The sequence below is a fragment of the Scyliorhinus torazame genome, chromosome 3 (assembly GCF_047496885.1).
Source record: "Scyliorhinus torazame isolate Kashiwa2021f chromosome 3, sScyTor2.1, whole genome shotgun sequence".
Taxonomy (NCBI): Eukaryota; Metazoa; Chordata; class Chondrichthyes; order Carcharhiniformes; family Scyliorhinidae; genus Scyliorhinus; species Scyliorhinus torazame.
Genome location: NC_092709.1, coordinates 187406525 through 187423078, shown reverse-complemented (window position 1 = coordinate 187423078; position 16554 = coordinate 187406525). Strand labels below are relative to the sequence as shown.

The following is a 16554-nucleotide window of genomic DNA, read 5'->3' as shown; positions in this document are numbered from 1 at the left end:
AGGAGAAATTGGTGGGTGAGAAATCGGAAATTACACTATTGGATTACGTGTCAAATTTTAGGGAACGATTAAATAGAGCAGGTGAATTGGCTAGACAACATTTGAAAGTTGCACAAAATGTGATGAAACGGGTAGTGGACAAGAAATCCAAAGTTCGTAGTTTTGCCAGTGGGGATAAAGTTTTAGTGTTGCTCCCCAGTGGTAGGGGAGCCTTTAAAAGTTAGGTTTTGTGGACCGTATCAGATTGAAAGGAAATTAAGTGAGGTGAATTATGTGGTAAAAACACCAGATAGAAGGAAGACTCACCGAGTGTGTCATGTGAATATGCTTAAAAGGTACGTTGAAATGGAAGGAGAGAAAAAGGCGGTTTTAATGATTCTAACTCAGTGACGAACCAAATCCAGATGACTGTGAATTTGACATACCTCAAATTAAATTGGAAAATGAGGATGTTCTTAAAAATTGGGATGAATTGTTAAATTACGTTCCAGAGGAAAAACGAACTGACCTGAAAGAGTTATTGATATCACATGGGCAAGTTTGTAGAGATAAATTGGGAAGTACTAAAATGGCTATACATGATGTAGATGTGGGAAATGCTGTTCCGATCAAACAACATCCATATAGACTTAACCCTTTAAAATTAGCACAGGTTAACAGAGAGATTGAGAGTATGCTGAAGAATGGCATAATTGAAGTGGGTTGCAGCCAATGGAGCTCACCCATAGTGATGGTACCTAAACCATATGGTACCCAACGGTGTGTGTGAACTATCGAAAGGTGAATGCAGTTACAAGAATGGACTCTTCTCCTATCCCACATTTGGAGGATTGCACTGAGAAAGTGGGACAATCCGCTTTTATTTCCAAATTGGATTTACTGAAAGGTTATTGGCAAGCACCTTTATCTGAAAGGGCGAAGGAAATTTCAGCTTTTGTGACTCCAGATGGTATATACCAGTTCAAAGTTATGCCATTTGGCATGAAAACCGCCCCAGCAACATGGTCGCTCCACTGACGGACTTGGTCAAGAAACCTAACAAATTCCAGTGGACAGCGGGGTGTCAACAGGCATTTGACGGCCTGAAGGCTGTGTTAACCACTGTTCCTGTGTTAGTCATCCCAGATTATACCAAACCCTTCAAAGTGGCTGTGGATGCGAGCGATGTGGGCGTAGGTGCGGTGCTTCTACAAGACGACGACAAAGGGCTAGAGCGGCCTATTGGTTATTTTTCAAAGAAATTGAATTCTCACCAGAAAAAGTATTCGACGATTGAGAAGGAGACTTTTGGTGCTGGCTTTGCAACATTTTCACATTTATGTGACCAGCAATCCATCTGGCACCATTATATATACAGATCATAATACTTTGACGTTTTTGGAGCGATTCCAGAATACAATGCAAGGCTGTTTCGCTGGAGTTTGTTGTTCCAGCCATTCCATTTAACAATAGTGCATGTGGCAGGACGGGAAAATGTGATAGCCGATGCTTTGTCACGAATGTGATCAATTGAGAAGGATTTCGGTTGGAGGAAGAGGAACAAAGAAACATGGACTACATTATTATACTTGTTTGCATGTGTTGTTTTTAAAAAACGAAAAGGTATATTTACTGTGTACATTTCTTAGTCGATGGTGCAAAGGTGAAAAATGAAACCACCTTGAAGTTGAAGGTTGTTTTTTCTTGGGGTGTGGTGTCATGCGAGAGTGCCTTTAAGAACTGGATGTTTAAGCAATGTACCTTTAAGAAAACAGTGATGTCATAGAGTGGGTGGAGCTCAGATCAGGTCAGCCATTTTGCAGTCTGTGTTTTTGCAGGTTTTTAGTTTCAGTTTAAAAGCAGTGTCTGTGTTTCCAGAGAGCTGCAAGTTTTGCAGTTTGGTTTTGCTAAGAGCAGCTAAAAAGTGCCTGGCTGGTTTTGCTGAGAGCAGATTAAAAGTAGAAAGCCAGTTTGTGACAATCTCTGCCATTCTACAGAAATTATATATATCATTTAACCCGATGTGATACTGTTTAAAGGTGTTAAGTCTCTTGGAAGTTTGAAGGAACATTTTAAGGAATTATTTACTGTTTAATATTTACTGAGTTATCTTTGAAGTAAGGGGTGTTAAGAGATCCAATGTTTATTTAAGATGTTAAGTTGAGTTCATGGAATAAACAGTGTTTTGTGTTTAAAAATTCATGTGTCCATAATTGTAAAGGGAAAAAGCCGTGTGCTCGGAAAAGCAACAAATCCATTAAAGGGAGAGGTTAGTTGAACTTCATGATACATTTTGGGGTTCTGAAAAGCCTCGCCCATAACAAAAGGAATAATTTGATTAGGGATAGTCAACACGGTTTTGTGAAGGGTAGGTCGTGCCTCACAAACCTTATTGAATTCTTTGAGAAGGTGACCAAACAGGTGGATGAGGGTAAAGCAGTTGATGTGGTGTATATGGATTTCAGTAAAGCATTTGGTAAGGTTCCCCACAGTAGGCTATTGCAGAAAAAACGGAGGCACGGGATTCAGGGTGATTTAGCAGTTTGGATCAGAAATTGGCTAGCTGTAAGAAGACAGAGGGTGGTGGTTGATGGGAAATGTTCAGCCTGGAGTTCAGTTACTGGTGGTGTTCCACAAGGATCTGTTTTGGGGCCATTGCTGTTTGTCATTTTTATAAATGACCTGGAGAGCATAGAAGGATGGGTGAGTAAATTTGCAGATGACACTAAAGTCGGTGGAGTTGTGGACAGTGCGGAAGGGGGTTACAGAGGGACATAGATACGCTGCAGAGCTGGGCTGAGAGGCGGCAAGTGGAGTTTAATGCAGAAAAGTGTGAGGTGATTCATTTTGGAAGGAATAACAGGAGGACAGAGTACTGGGCTAATGGTAAGATTCTTGGTAGTGTGGATGAGCAGAGAGATCTCGGTGTCCGTGTACATAGATCCCTGAAAGTTGCCACCCAGGTTGAGAGGGTTGTTAAGAAGGCGTACGGTGTGTTAGCTTTTATTGGTAGAGGGATTGAGTTTCGGAGCCATGATGTCATGTTGCAGCTGTACAAAACTCTGGTGCGGCCGCATTTGGAGTATTGCGTGCAGTTCTGGTCGCCGCATTATAGGAAGGATGTGGAAGCATTGGAAAGGGTGCAGAGGAGATTTACCAGGTGTTGCCTGGTATGGAGGGAAGATCTTATGAGGAAAGGCTGAGGGACTTGAGGCTGTTTTCGTTCGAGAGAAGGTTAAGAGGCGACTTAATTGAGGCATACAAGATGATCAGAGAATTAGATAGGGTGGACAGTGAGAGCCTTTTTCCTCGGATGGCGATGGCTAGCACGAGGGGAGATAGATATAGGACAGATGTCAGAGGTAGGTTCTTTACTCAGAGAGTAGTAAGGGCGTGGAATGCCCTGCCTGCAACAGTAGTGGACTCGCCAACATTAAGGGCATTTAAATGGTCATTGGATAAACATATGGATGATAAGGGAATAGTGTAGATGGGCTTCAGAGTGGTTTCACAGGTCGGCACAACATCGAGGGCCAAAGGGCCTGTACTGCGCTGTCATGTTCTATTCCCCGGGGGGGGGGGGGGGGGGGGGGGGTTGTATGGTTGAGGTGTGTGAAGATTGGGCTGGGGGGGGGGGGGGGGGGGATGTTTATTTTACCATGTTGATGTCATTGTTTTTGTTACTGTTACAAAAATTTTCAAAACCTAAATAAAAATATTATTAAAAAACTAAAAGAGTAGGGTGTGCGCTTGGGTAACTGGGGGAACAATGGGGCTTCCTTCCGGACAAAGTCCCGTATCTGGAGCTATCGGAGCTCACTCCCTTTCGGGAGTTCGAACTTCTGTTAGTTCCGCCAAGGTTGGCATTCTGCTGTCAACATGTCCCGAAACCTCAACAGCCCATCTTCCCTTCTCCAAGTCTTGTTGGTGGCATTCAATCTGACCGGGATGCATCAGTGGTAATTACAAACGAGAGCTAAATGGGCGGTGCAGTGGTTAGCACTGCCTCATGGCGCAGAGGACCCAGGTTTGATTCCATCTCGGGTCACTGTCCGTGCGGAGTTTGCACATTCTCCCCATGTCTGCGTGGGTCTCACCCCCACAACCCAAACATCCGCAAGGTAGGTGGATTGGCCACGCTAAAATTGCCCCTTTAATTTGAGGGGAAAATTACAACAAAAAAAAACAAGTGAGAGCTGAAATGACTCTCTGCTCGAAACGGTGCCCGAGTTGGATCAAGGCTTTCAGTGATGCTACCACAACTGGGCTCGTCGAGTACTTGGCGGGGGAGAATGGGAGCACGGCAGTGACCAGTGCCCGCAGGGATGTCCCGACACACTAAACCTCTTCTATCTGCACCCAATCTGACCCCCGGCTCCGCTCTTTCTACGTTTGCTGCCCAAGAGTAGTACAGGAGTCCCCCCTCCGCCCCCAGGAGCTCATGTTTGAGATGTAGAGCAGCAGGTCATCTTCAGAGACTCTATGCTCCCTGTCACCTCTCTGAAAGCCTCATACCCCTCCACTGATCCGAGCATGATAGCCAGTGGCTCAATTGCCAGAGCAAACAGCAGCGGAGACAACAGGCATCCCTGCCTTGTGCCTCTGTGCAGCTGCAGGTAGTTTGAGCTAGTGGTGTTCGTTTGGATGCTGGCCGTAGGAGCACTATACAGCAGCTTCACCCACGAGATGAACATTGGCCCAAATCCAAACAGTGCCAGTACCTACCTACTCCCACTCCACCTGGTTGAAGGCCTTCTCTGCGTCCAGGGAGATGATCACCTCTGGTGTCTCATCCCCAGGTGGGGCCATTTCCATGTTTGGCAGGTGTCTGATGTTCACTGTCTGCCTTTGACAAACCAGGTTTGATCTTCCACATTCACTTCTGGCAAGCAATTCTCCAGTTATTTTGCCCGAACCTTTGCGTCAAGTGTTCAGAAGTGAGATAGATCTGTATGACCCACACTCTGCCGGGTCTTTGTCTTTCTTTGGAATCAGTGAGATCAAAGCTTCTGCCATTTTGGACGGCAGGACCCCCCTCGACAGCAAGTTGTTGAATATCCCCAGCGGGTGTGGGGCCAGTACTGCCACAAACGTTTTGTAGAAATCCATCGGGAACCTATCGGGTCACAGTGCCTTCCCGCATTGCATGGAGTTGATGCACTCAATGACCTCCACTAGAAGCAGGACATAAGACATGGAGCAGAATTAGGCCATTTGGCCCATCGAGTCTGCTCTGCCATTCTATCATGGCTGATATATTTCTCATCCCCCTTCTCCCCATAACCCCTGATCCCCTTATTAAACAAGAACCTATCTACCTCTGACTTAAAGACACTCAGTGACTTGGCCTCCACAGCCTTCTGTGGCAATGAGTTCCACAGATCCAACACACTCTGACTGAAGAAATTCCTCCTCATCGCAGTTTTAAAGGTTCGTCCCTTCAGTCTGAGGCTGGGACCTTGGGTTCCAGCTTTTCCTACTAGTGGAAACATCCTCTCCACATCTACTCTATCTGGGCCTCACAGTATCCTCTAAGTTTCAACAAGAACCCCCCTCATTCTCCTAAACTCAGAATACAGACTGAGTCCTCAACCGCACCTCGCATGCCCTTTTTCCTCTTTCCCTCCCACCACTCACTCACTCACACTCTGCTGGGAAGGACAGTCCCTCCATGAACTGCTTCATTTTCAAGTCTCTCTTTCTCCAGCCCCCCCTACTCCCCCCCCCCCCTCCCGGCCTTATGGATGAGTACAGTCCCCGCTAGAAGCTGGCAATGGCTCCATTGGTCTCCTCTGGAGCTGTGACCATCCATATTCCCCTATGTCCCTGATCTGTGCAATCTCTTGGGCATCCGCCTGCTTCTTCAACCGGTGAGCCACCAAGCGGCTGGCCTTGTCCCCATGTTTGGAGAACGTCCCCAGTGTCCAGTGGAGCTGGCTCACTGCTTTCCCAGCTGAGATCAGCTCAAACACCATTTGTAATCTTTTTCCGTTTGTGAGCAGCTCCATGGTTGGGACCGTTAAGAGTACTGCCAATCCAACTTCAGTATGGAGTTGATCAACCACTGTCTGGCTACCCTCTCGCCCGCCATCCCTATGTACCCTGTATGCTGTTATCTTTCCCGCCCCAACCACTGCCTTCAACTACCTTTAAATCTTACCGAGTTATGGTCGCGATCAACAAAATACTCCCCCATTGACACTTCCAGAAGGCATTTGACAAGGTGCCGCATAAAAGATTGATCCAGAAGGTGAGATCACAGGGGGTGCAGGTAAGAGTACCAGATTGGATATTGAGGATTGGCTGACTGGCTGAAAGCAGAGGGTTGGGTTACATGGGTCCTTCTCTGGCTAGCGAACTGTAACTAGTGGGGTGCCGCAGGATCAGTCCTCGGACCTCAACTGTTTATAATCTATATTAATGATCTGCAAGCAGGGACAAAGTGTAACATTACAAAATTTGTGGATGATACTAAAATAGGTGAGAAAGCAGGCAGTGAAGAGGAGATACAAATTTTACAGGCGGGTATAGATAGGTTAGGAGATTAGGCCAAAATCAGGCAGATTGAGTTTAATGTAGGTAAATGTGAGGTTATCCATTTTGGCCGAAAAAAATAGAAAGGCAAATTATCTAAATGGAAAGCAGATTCAAGATGCGTCTGGGCAGAGGGATCTGGGTGTCTTTGTTGATGAATCACAGAAAGTCGGTATGCAGGTACAGCACATAATTAAAAAGGCAAATGGAATGTTAGCGTTAATGGCAAAAGGACTGGAGTATGAAAGTAGAGAAGCATTGTTGATGAGGCCCCATTTGGAGTAGTTGTCCAGTTTTGGTCTCCTTATTTGAGGAAGTATGTGGTGGTATTGGAAGCAGTTCACAAGACGTTCACCAGATTGATTCTGGGGATGAAGGGGTTGACGTATGAGGAGAGATTAAACAGTTTGGGCTCATACTCGCTGAAGTTTATCAATCCATTTTAGTATTTTATATACCTCTATCAGGTCCCTTCTCATCCTTCGAAAGTAAATGTCGACCAAATGTTTTACCTTGTGGGGTAAACTAGAACAAGAGGTCACAGATATATGTTGAAAGGTGGTAGATTTAAAACTGAGATGAGGAGGCACTACTTCTCGCAGAGGGTGGTGAATTTGGCCATGATCTGTTTGAATGGTGGAGCAGGCTTGAAGGGTTGACTTGCTTATTTCTGCTCCTAATGCCTACGTTCCTCCTACCTGCCCATTTTCACTTCTTAAAATTAGGTCAAGTACCACCCCTCCCTTCTACGACTTGCTGGTTCAAAAAGCTCTCCTAGATGCACTTTAAGAATTCCACCCGCTCTAAGCCTTTCACACTTTGCCTATCCCAAATAATATTGGGGAAGTCTCCTCTTGTTGTTACCCAATTATTTTTACACTTCCTCACTGCAAACCCCCCTGTAAGATGTTGGTCCAGTTTCAGTGCAACCTATTTGACTTGTACAGGTCCCATCTTTCCCAGAAACTGACCCAGTGATCCAGGAAACTAACCCCCCCACCCCACTCCTGCACCATCTCTTCAGCCACACATTCATCTACTGCTCTATCCACCTATACCTATAATCACTAGCACGTGACACCAGGTATAATCCAAGGATTACAATCTTTAGGGTCCTGCTTTTCAATCTGTGACCTCGCACCATGAATTCTTGTTGCAAGACCTTGTTCCCCCTTTCTACCTATGCACATTCAAGAAAAATACGCCCAGCTCTGCTTGAATATTACACAAGTAAAACAATGAAACAAACAGAATTATATCATAAATTAGTGTTAGGTTTCTGTTGAATTGCTTGATTAAATTAATGCGGCAAAATCATCACATTATATTGAAAATTACGATGTTGACATTTTCCATTGGATACACACAATAAATTGAGACCCTTGGAAGAATCCGACACAAAGCCAGTCCAGAGATGAGTGTCCACTGCTCTGGTGACATCATTTTACATCACAATGTGTACGATGGCATTAATGAGTTCGACATGCATCTCAACTTTAAGCACAAAACACAGAATCAGGGATTCTAATTTCAAAATGCAAGGGGAAGAAACTTAATCCACAACTTTGAAAATGATAAAAATTGGTCAATTGCAACATTCATGGCCCTAATGAAGAGGCACATCAGAGTTGCAGGATTCTTAAAAATTAAGTACTCAACTAGGTTTTTTAAAAACCAGCCATTCAACATATCTGTGTAGTCAGTCTTGTTACATATCTTAGACATCAATACATCACCACGCTTGCAGTGACATGAAGCAATTTAAACTTTGTACACAATTTGGCTATGGATTCCGACTACACAAATGTACAAGAGAGACAAAACCATGATATAGCTTTGAGCACAGTATATATAATTTATAGCCGGATTTAAAGGCATGTATGAAAATCTTGGATTAAACTTTTAACAAATTAAATATGAACATTTATTAATAACTTGTCAGAACCAGCATCTCTGCTGCCTCTCTCCTAACATTCATAAGCTGACAATCAATACACATCTCCCATGTCCCTGCACAAAAAGTAATGCACAACTACTGCAACTCAGGTCTGCAGAATGCACATTACATTATCCCACTAGGACAACGCAGAACTCACTGACAACCATCTCAATAAAGTACTCATCACATATTGTTATAGCAAATACGATAAGCTTCAAAGTAAGGACTTTGGGTTTTCTGTCAATGGAACTGAAAACAATCACCCCCAACAACTGAAACTCGGATCCTCTACCTTTGATCATGTCACTGTAATAATTTAAAATTTTCTGCAGTTAAAAATACTTGTCAAAAGTCCTTGAAGCGGTGTGCACTGCGATTTACACCAGGAGATGGCAGATTGAAGATTTTTAAAAATGTTTTCAAGATGACCACCTTTGACCTTTTGTAAACAGTTTCCTCAAAAAAGGAAACGATTTGTTTCCCGGATCGACTTCCATAAACAGAACAAGGGAGGGAGGGAGGTGATGGAAACACGGCAGAAATATTTAACCGTGCATCTGCCGACTGCAGTTACAACCGAACAGTGGCTGCAGCCCCGCTCGCCCTCCATTACCTTTAAAGTCACATTCGGAGAGCACCACATACACCACGCTGGGGTCCAGGTGAGAGAACATCTCGGTCATCCTATCCAGCAACTCCTCCTTGTTCACCCCGGCCGAGCCCGAGGAAGCAGCGGCCGAACTGGAGCCCGAGGCCCGAGTAGGAACTAGAGCCCGGGCGCGATTCACTGCGCCCGGAGGCGGCACCGAGGCGCTGATCCTGGGAGGAGGCCCCAGTCCAGGCGGTCGAGCCGGGCTTGATGCGACAGGATTCCGCCTCTTTCTCGGCATTTTCTTTTGCAACTTCCCCTCAGCCAGAGTCGGTGGCCAGGCCCGGGGAACGGCCACAGCGCGAGAACGGTGCGGACTCAGAGCGCGCGCGCTCAGTGCGGCGGCGCGCGCCGGAGGTTGTTGTGATGGGGGGGGGGCTACGTGCTAGAGTCACGTGGTTGGAAAGAAAGGCCAAGGCTGTCACTTGGCCCAATCAGATGGCTGCTTGTCTCTGGCTGGCAACATTCAACCTGCAAAAATCTGGCACGGTTCTTGTTCCCACACAACCAGTGTCCATAGCAAGCAGATACAGGCCATTCGGCCCTTCAAGCCTGCGCCGATCCAGATCCTCTATCTAAAACTGTCGCCTATTTTCTAAGGATCTGTACCCCTCTGCTCCCTGCCCATTCATGTATTGTGTCTAGATACATCTTAAATGACGCTATAGTGCCCGCCTCTACCACCTCCACCGGCAATGCGTTCCAGGCACCCACCACCCTATGCATATCACCCTTTAACTTTTCCCCTCTCACCTTGAACTTGTGACCCCTAGTAATTGAGTCCCCCCCACTCTGGGGAAAAGCTTCTTGCTATCCACCCTGTCTATACCTCTCATGATTTTGTAGATCTCAATGAGATCCCCCCTCAACCTCTGTCTTTCGAATGAAAATAATCCTAATCTACTCAACCTCTCTTCATAGCTAACGCCCTCCATACCAGGCAACATGCTGGTGAACCTCCTCTGCACCTTCTCCAAAGCATCCACATCATTTTGGTAATGTGGCGCCCAGAACTGTACGCAGTATTCCAAATGTGGCTGAACCAAAGTCTTACACAACTGTACCATGACCTGCCAACTCTTGTACTTAATACCCCTTCCGATGAAGGAAAGCATGCCGTATGCCTACTTGACCACTCTATCGACCTGCGCAGCCACCTTCACGGTACAATGGACCTGAACACATAGATCTCTCTGTACATCAATTTTCCCCAGGGCTTTTTCATTTATCGTATAGTTCGCTCTTGAATTGGATCTTCCAAAATCCATCACCTCGCATTTGCCCGAATTGAACTCCATCTGCCATTTCTCTGCCCAACTCTTCAATCTATCTATATTCTGCTGTATTCTCTGACAGTCCCCTTCACTATCTGCTACTCCACCAATCTTAGTGCCATCTGCAAACTTGCTAATCAGACCACGTATACCTTCCTCCAGATCATTTATGTATATCACAAACAACAGTGGTCCCAGCACGGATCCCTATGGAACACCACTGGTCACAGTTCTCCATTTTGAGAAACTCCCTTCCACTACTACTCTCTGTCTCCTGTTGCCCAGACAGTTCTTTATCCATCTAGCTCGTACACCCTGGACCCCATGAGACTTCACCTTCTCCATCAGCCTACCATGGGGAACCTTATCAAATGCCTTATTGAAGTCCATGGATATGACACCTACAGCCCTTCCCTCATCAATCAACTTTGTCACTTCCTCAAAGAATTCTATTAAGTTGGTAAGACATGACCTTCCCTGCACAAAACCATGATGCCTATCACTGATAAGCCCATTTTCTTCCAAATGGGAATAGATCCTATCCCTCAGTATCTTCTCCAGCAGCTTCCCTACCACTGACGTCAGGCTCACCGGTCTATAATTACCTGGATTATCCCTGCTACCCTTCTTAAACAAGGGGACAACATTAGTAATTCTCCAGTCCTCCGGTGCCTCACCTGTGTTCAAGGATGCTGCAAAGATTTCTGTTAAGGCCCCAGCTATTTCCTCTCTCACTTCCCTCAGTAACCTGGGATAGATCCCATCCGGACCTGGGGACTTGTCCACCTTTTAGAATACCCAACACATCCACCCCCCTTATGCCGACTTGACCTAGAGTAATCAAACATCTATCCCTAACCTCAACATCCGTCATGTCCCTCTCCTCGGTGAATACCGATGCAATGTACTCGTCAAGAATCTCACCCATTTTCTCTGACTCCACGCATAACTTTCCTCCTTTGTTCTTGAGTGGGCCAACCCTTTCTCTAGTTGCCCTCTTGCTCCTTATATATGAATAAAAGACTTTGGGATTTTCCTTAACCCTGTTTGCTAAAGATATTTCATGACCCCTTTTAGCCCTCTTGATTCTTCATTTCAGATTGGTACTACATTCCCGATATTCTTCCAAAGCTTCGTCTGTCTTCAGTTGCCTAGACCTTATGTATGCTTCCTTTTTCCTCTTAGCTAGTCTCACAACTTCACCTGTCGTCCATGGTTCCCTAATCTTGCCATTTCTATCCCTCATTTTCACAGGGACATGTCTGTCCTGCACTCTAATCAACCTCTCTTTAAAAGCCTCCCACATATCAAATGTGGATTTACCTTCAAACAGCTGCTCCCAATCCACATTCCCCAGCTCCTGCTGAATTTTGGTACAGTTGGCCTTCCCCCAATTTAGCACTCTTCCTTTAGGCCCACTCTCGTCTTTGTCCATGAGTATTCTAAAACTTACGGAAATGTGATCACTATTCCCAGAGTAATCCCCGACTGAAACTTCAAACACCTTGCCGGGCTCATTCCCCAACACCAGGTCCAGTATGGCCCCTTCCTGAGTTGGACTATTTACATACTGCTCTAGAAAACCCTCCTGGATGCTCCTTACAAATTCTGCTCCATCTTGACCTCTGACACTAAGTGTATCCCAGTCAATGTTGGGAAAATTAAAATCTCCTATCACCACCACCCTGTTGCTCCTACACCTTTCCATAATCTGTTTACATATTTGTACCTCTATCTCATGCTCGCTGTTGGGAGGTCTGTAGTACAGCCCCAACATTGTTACCGCACCCTTCCTATTTCTGAGCTTTGCCCATATCGCCTCACTGCTCGAATCCTCCATAGTGCTCTCCTTCAGCACAGCTGTGATATCCTCTCTGACTAGTAATGCAACTCCTCCACCCCTTTTACCTCCCTCTCTATCCCGCCTGAAGCATCGATATCCTGGGATATTTAGTTGCCAATCATGCCCTTCCCTCAACCAAGTCTCAGTCATAGCAATAACATCATACTCCCAGGTACTAATCCAAGCCCTAAGTTCATCTGCCTTACCTACTACACTTGCATTAAAACAACCAGTCCCTTTGCGTTCATCATCTGCTCCCTGCCTACTCTTTCCCTTAGTCACGCTGACTTCAAGATCTAGTTCCTTACAGGCTTTAGTTACTACCTCCTTCCTGTCCACTGATCTCCTCATTTGGTTCCCATCCCCCTGCCACATTAGTTTAAACCCTCCCCAACAGCGTTAGCAAAAGCACCCCCAAGGACATTGGTTCCAGTCCGGCCCAGATGTAGACCGTCCAATTTGTAGTAGTCCCACTGCCCCCAGAACCGGTCCCAATGTCCAAAAATCTGAACCCCTCCCTCCTGCACCATCTCTCAAGCCACGCATTCATCCTGCCTATTCTTTCATTTCTACTCTGACTACCACGTGGCACTGGTAGCAATCCTGAGATTACTACCTCTGAGGTCCGACTTTTTAACTTGGCTCCTAACTCCCTAAATTCTGCTTGTAGGACCTCATCTCGTTTTTTACCTATATCATTGGTGCCTATATGCACCACGACAACTGGCTGTTCATCCTCCCCCCTTCAGAATGTTCTGCAGCCGATCTGAGACATCCCTGACCCGTGCACCTGGGAGGCAACATATCATTCGGGAGTCTCGTTTTCTACCACAGAACCGCCTATCTACTCCCCTTACAATTGAATCCCCTATGACTATAGCCCTTCCACTCTTTTTCTCGCCCTTCTGTACAGCAGAGCCAGCCACGGTGTCATGAACCTGGTTACTGCTGCCTTCCCCTGGTGAGCCAGCTCCCCCAACAGTATCCAAAATGGTATACCTGGTTTGGAGGGAGATGACCGCAGGGCACACCTGCACTGCCTTCCTGCTTTTTCTCTGCCTTTTGGTCACCCATTCCCTTTCTCCCTCAGCAATCCTAATCTGTGCTGTGACCAATTCGCTAAACATGCTATCCATGACCTCCTCAGCATCACGGATGCTCCAAAGTGAGTCCATCCGCAGCTCCAGAGCCGTCATGCGTTCTAACAAGAGCTGCAGCTGGACACACTTCCAGCACGTGAAGGAGCCAGGGACATCAGCCACGTCCCTGAGCTCCCACATTGAGCAAGAGGAGCATAACACCGGGCCGAGATCTCCTGCCATTTTTAATCTTAAGCTTAACTTAGTCCAACTATAATATCAAATCATAGATAAATGAAAAAGGGAGAAAAAAAAAGAAAAATTGTTACCAATCACACGACTAAAAAAAATAGAAATAGAAAAACCTTACCTTATCAACACACCTCGGGGAAAAGAAAAACTACTTACCAGTCACCAGCCAATCACTTACCTGCTGGCTGTGACATCACGATTCAACTTCTTTCTACTTCTACCTGCCCTCGAGTCTCCCTTTTGATCTTTACTCGGCTGGGATCTTTACAGTGATTGGGTTTTTTTGGTTAGAGGAGGAGGTAGGGAGGGAAACACTGAAGAAGTGTTTGGGGTTTAACTGTCACTTGACAACAGTTCCTCCACAAACCACCTTCTGGATACAGTGACCGCAATGCACTGATGCAAATTTTCCCCGCAACAGCCAGTCAGCAGCTCCGGTCTGCTGCCCTCTGCTAGATACAGTCCATTTGGCCGTTCAAGCCTGCTCTGCAGTCGTCGCCTCAACTTCCCTTTCCTGTGATGTGGAGATGCCGGCGTTGGACTGGGGTGAGGACAGTAAGATGTCTTACAGCACCAAGTTAAAGTCCAACAGATTTGTTTCGAATCACTAGCTTTCGGAGCACTGCTCCTTTCTCAGGTGAATGAAGAGGTGGGTTCCAGAAACATAGATTATATAAACAAAGTCAAAGATGCAATATGATACTTTGAATGCGAGTCTTTACAGGTAATTAAGTCTACAGCAGTGTTCTTCAAACTCGGGGGCGCAACCCGCGGGTGGCTCGCGGGCGGATGTCAGAAGGGTCGCGGAGCCATCCTTTGCGACTCTCCCGATCACGCAAATCCCCACGCAGCAGTCGGCTTTTAATAATGCCGGCTGCAAGCGACCTTTAAAATGGCCGCAAACATGTAAATAAAATTTGGCCGTATTGCACAGGCGCACACGATCATCGGCGCGCATGTGCAGTGCGGCCGCTATTTTTTTAAAGTGTCGCAGCTTTTTGTTTTACAAGTTTGGGGGCGTTTTATTCATTTATTTTATTCATTTAATTTTTTTAAAAATTTATTTTATTCATTTTTTTTTACAAGTTCGGGGGGGGGGGTTTATTCATTTTATTCATTTATTTTATTCATTTAATTTTTTTTACATTTTATTCATTTTTTTTTTACAAGTTCGGGGAGGGTTTATTTAATAAAAATGTACAGAAAAAAATGCAGAACTTTGGACAGATGGAGACTCCATACTTTCCGACACCGGAAGGCTTCACCTTCATCCAACAGGTTCCATTGGAAGAGCGTGTACGAGGGCCAAAGGGACCCAAAACCATTTCCTCCATTTTTATCAGCAGCAAACAAGGTAAGAGAAAATAGTGGGTCGCTCAGGTCGGCCGGCATGGGTCGCGAAGGTCGGCCGGGTTGGGTCCTGAAAGTCGGCCGGGTTGGGTCCCGAAAGTTGGCCGGTTGGTAAAAATGTGTCCCCGGAAAAAACGTTTGAAGAACACTGGTCTACAGGTCCAGACGGAGATACTGTCTGCTTTCTTGCATCTTTGTAGAAACTTAATGTCAGTGTCTATATGCGCGATCTTCTTGGCGATCCTCTCCACTGGAGTGATTAAACAATTCTGTTGGACTTTAACCTGGTCTTGTAAGACTTCTTACTGTGTTCACTTTCCTGTGTACTTTCCCTTGGCCACAGAAAAATACTTTTCACTGTACACGTTGTAATGATATGCAGACATGTAACCAATGGGTAATCAGAACAAGACACAACCATTGGGTAATCAGAACACCCAGCGGTGGCATCACCACAAGAGGGCATCACACGACCACTATAAAAGACAAGACACACAGGCCTTCTGCCCCTTCCACTGGCAAAAACCTAGAGAGCAAGACGTGTGTAGTAAGCAGCACCATCACACCACCACATGTGGTCTAGAGTAAGTTCATATCGTTCGTCGAGTGTACTATGTTACTAAAGTCAGATCAGTAGAGTGTAGAACTCATTTAGGAGCTTTGCTAATTGCTCAATAAATACGTTCAACTTACCTCGAGGTCTGGAGTATTCTTCAACAGCGCCTACAACAAGTAGCGGCTTATACAACACATGGTACAAGGAGTGGCTATTGTATCTACCGAGTTAAACTCAGTAAATTCAGAGACAAACTCAGACAGTTGTTTGGCAACAAAGCCAACACAAGCATCGCCGCCAGAACAAAGCTACCGAATCCAGGCACGATGGACAAGTCACAAGCTCCTCGTCACCTCAGGACCACCGGTAATCTTAGTGCTAACTGGCATTCGTTTAAACAAAAATTTCAACTATATGTAGATGCTTCTGACTTGAACAGCATGACCGATGCTCAGAAAATACCTCTCCTACTAACCACTGTGGGTGACCACGTGATAGAGATCTTCAACTCATTTCAATACACAGAAGGGCAGGACAAAACGAAATACGAAACATCCTGGGAAAATTCGATAACCACTGCGAGGTTGACAGAAACAAAATATTTGAATGCTACATCTTTAAACAAAGGATGCAAGGTAAAGATGAATCCTTCAATAGTTTTCTCACTAACCTTAGACTGCGAGCCCAATCCTGCAACTTTGGTGACATAACTGACTCCATGATCAGAGACCAAATCGTTTTTGGAATCCACTCTGATCCTCCAAGAGAGCAACTGCTAAAAATTAAACATATGACTTTAAAGATCGCTATCAAAACGTGCACTGTAAATGAACACTCCATAAATCGCTACTTACAATACAGAAACGGTGAGACTGAAAAACAAACCTCACACGAGGTGGAGAGCGTTCAGGCCATCTCCCGAATGCAGCGCCTCCACATCTCCGATGGCAACCACCTTGCATGCTCCTCCTTGTGCCCGGCACATGCGTAGTACGACCGGAAACACGAATCGGCCGAGAACCGCACCGTGCATGCGCACTATGACCAAAGGAATGAAACGGCCGAGAACCGCACCACGCATGCGCGATGATGCACAGAA

At 45.8% G+C, this 16554-nt stretch overlaps 1 protein-coding gene across 1 annotated transcript in view; it reads right to left on the bottom strand.

Moving 5' to 3' along the window:
- Nucleotides 1-9449, bottom strand: part of n4bp2 (NEDD4 binding protein 2) — a 164990-nt gene extending 155541 nt beyond the window's left edge. The window contains exon 1 of the mRNA XM_072496602.1: nucleotides 9066-9449. Coding sequence (XP_072352703.1) covers nucleotides 9066-9342 — 277 coding nt within the window. The 5' untranslated portion in view covers nucleotides 9343-9449. The remainder of the gene's footprint in view (nucleotides 1-9065) is intronic.
- Nucleotides 9450-16554: the final 7105 nt, after the last annotated feature.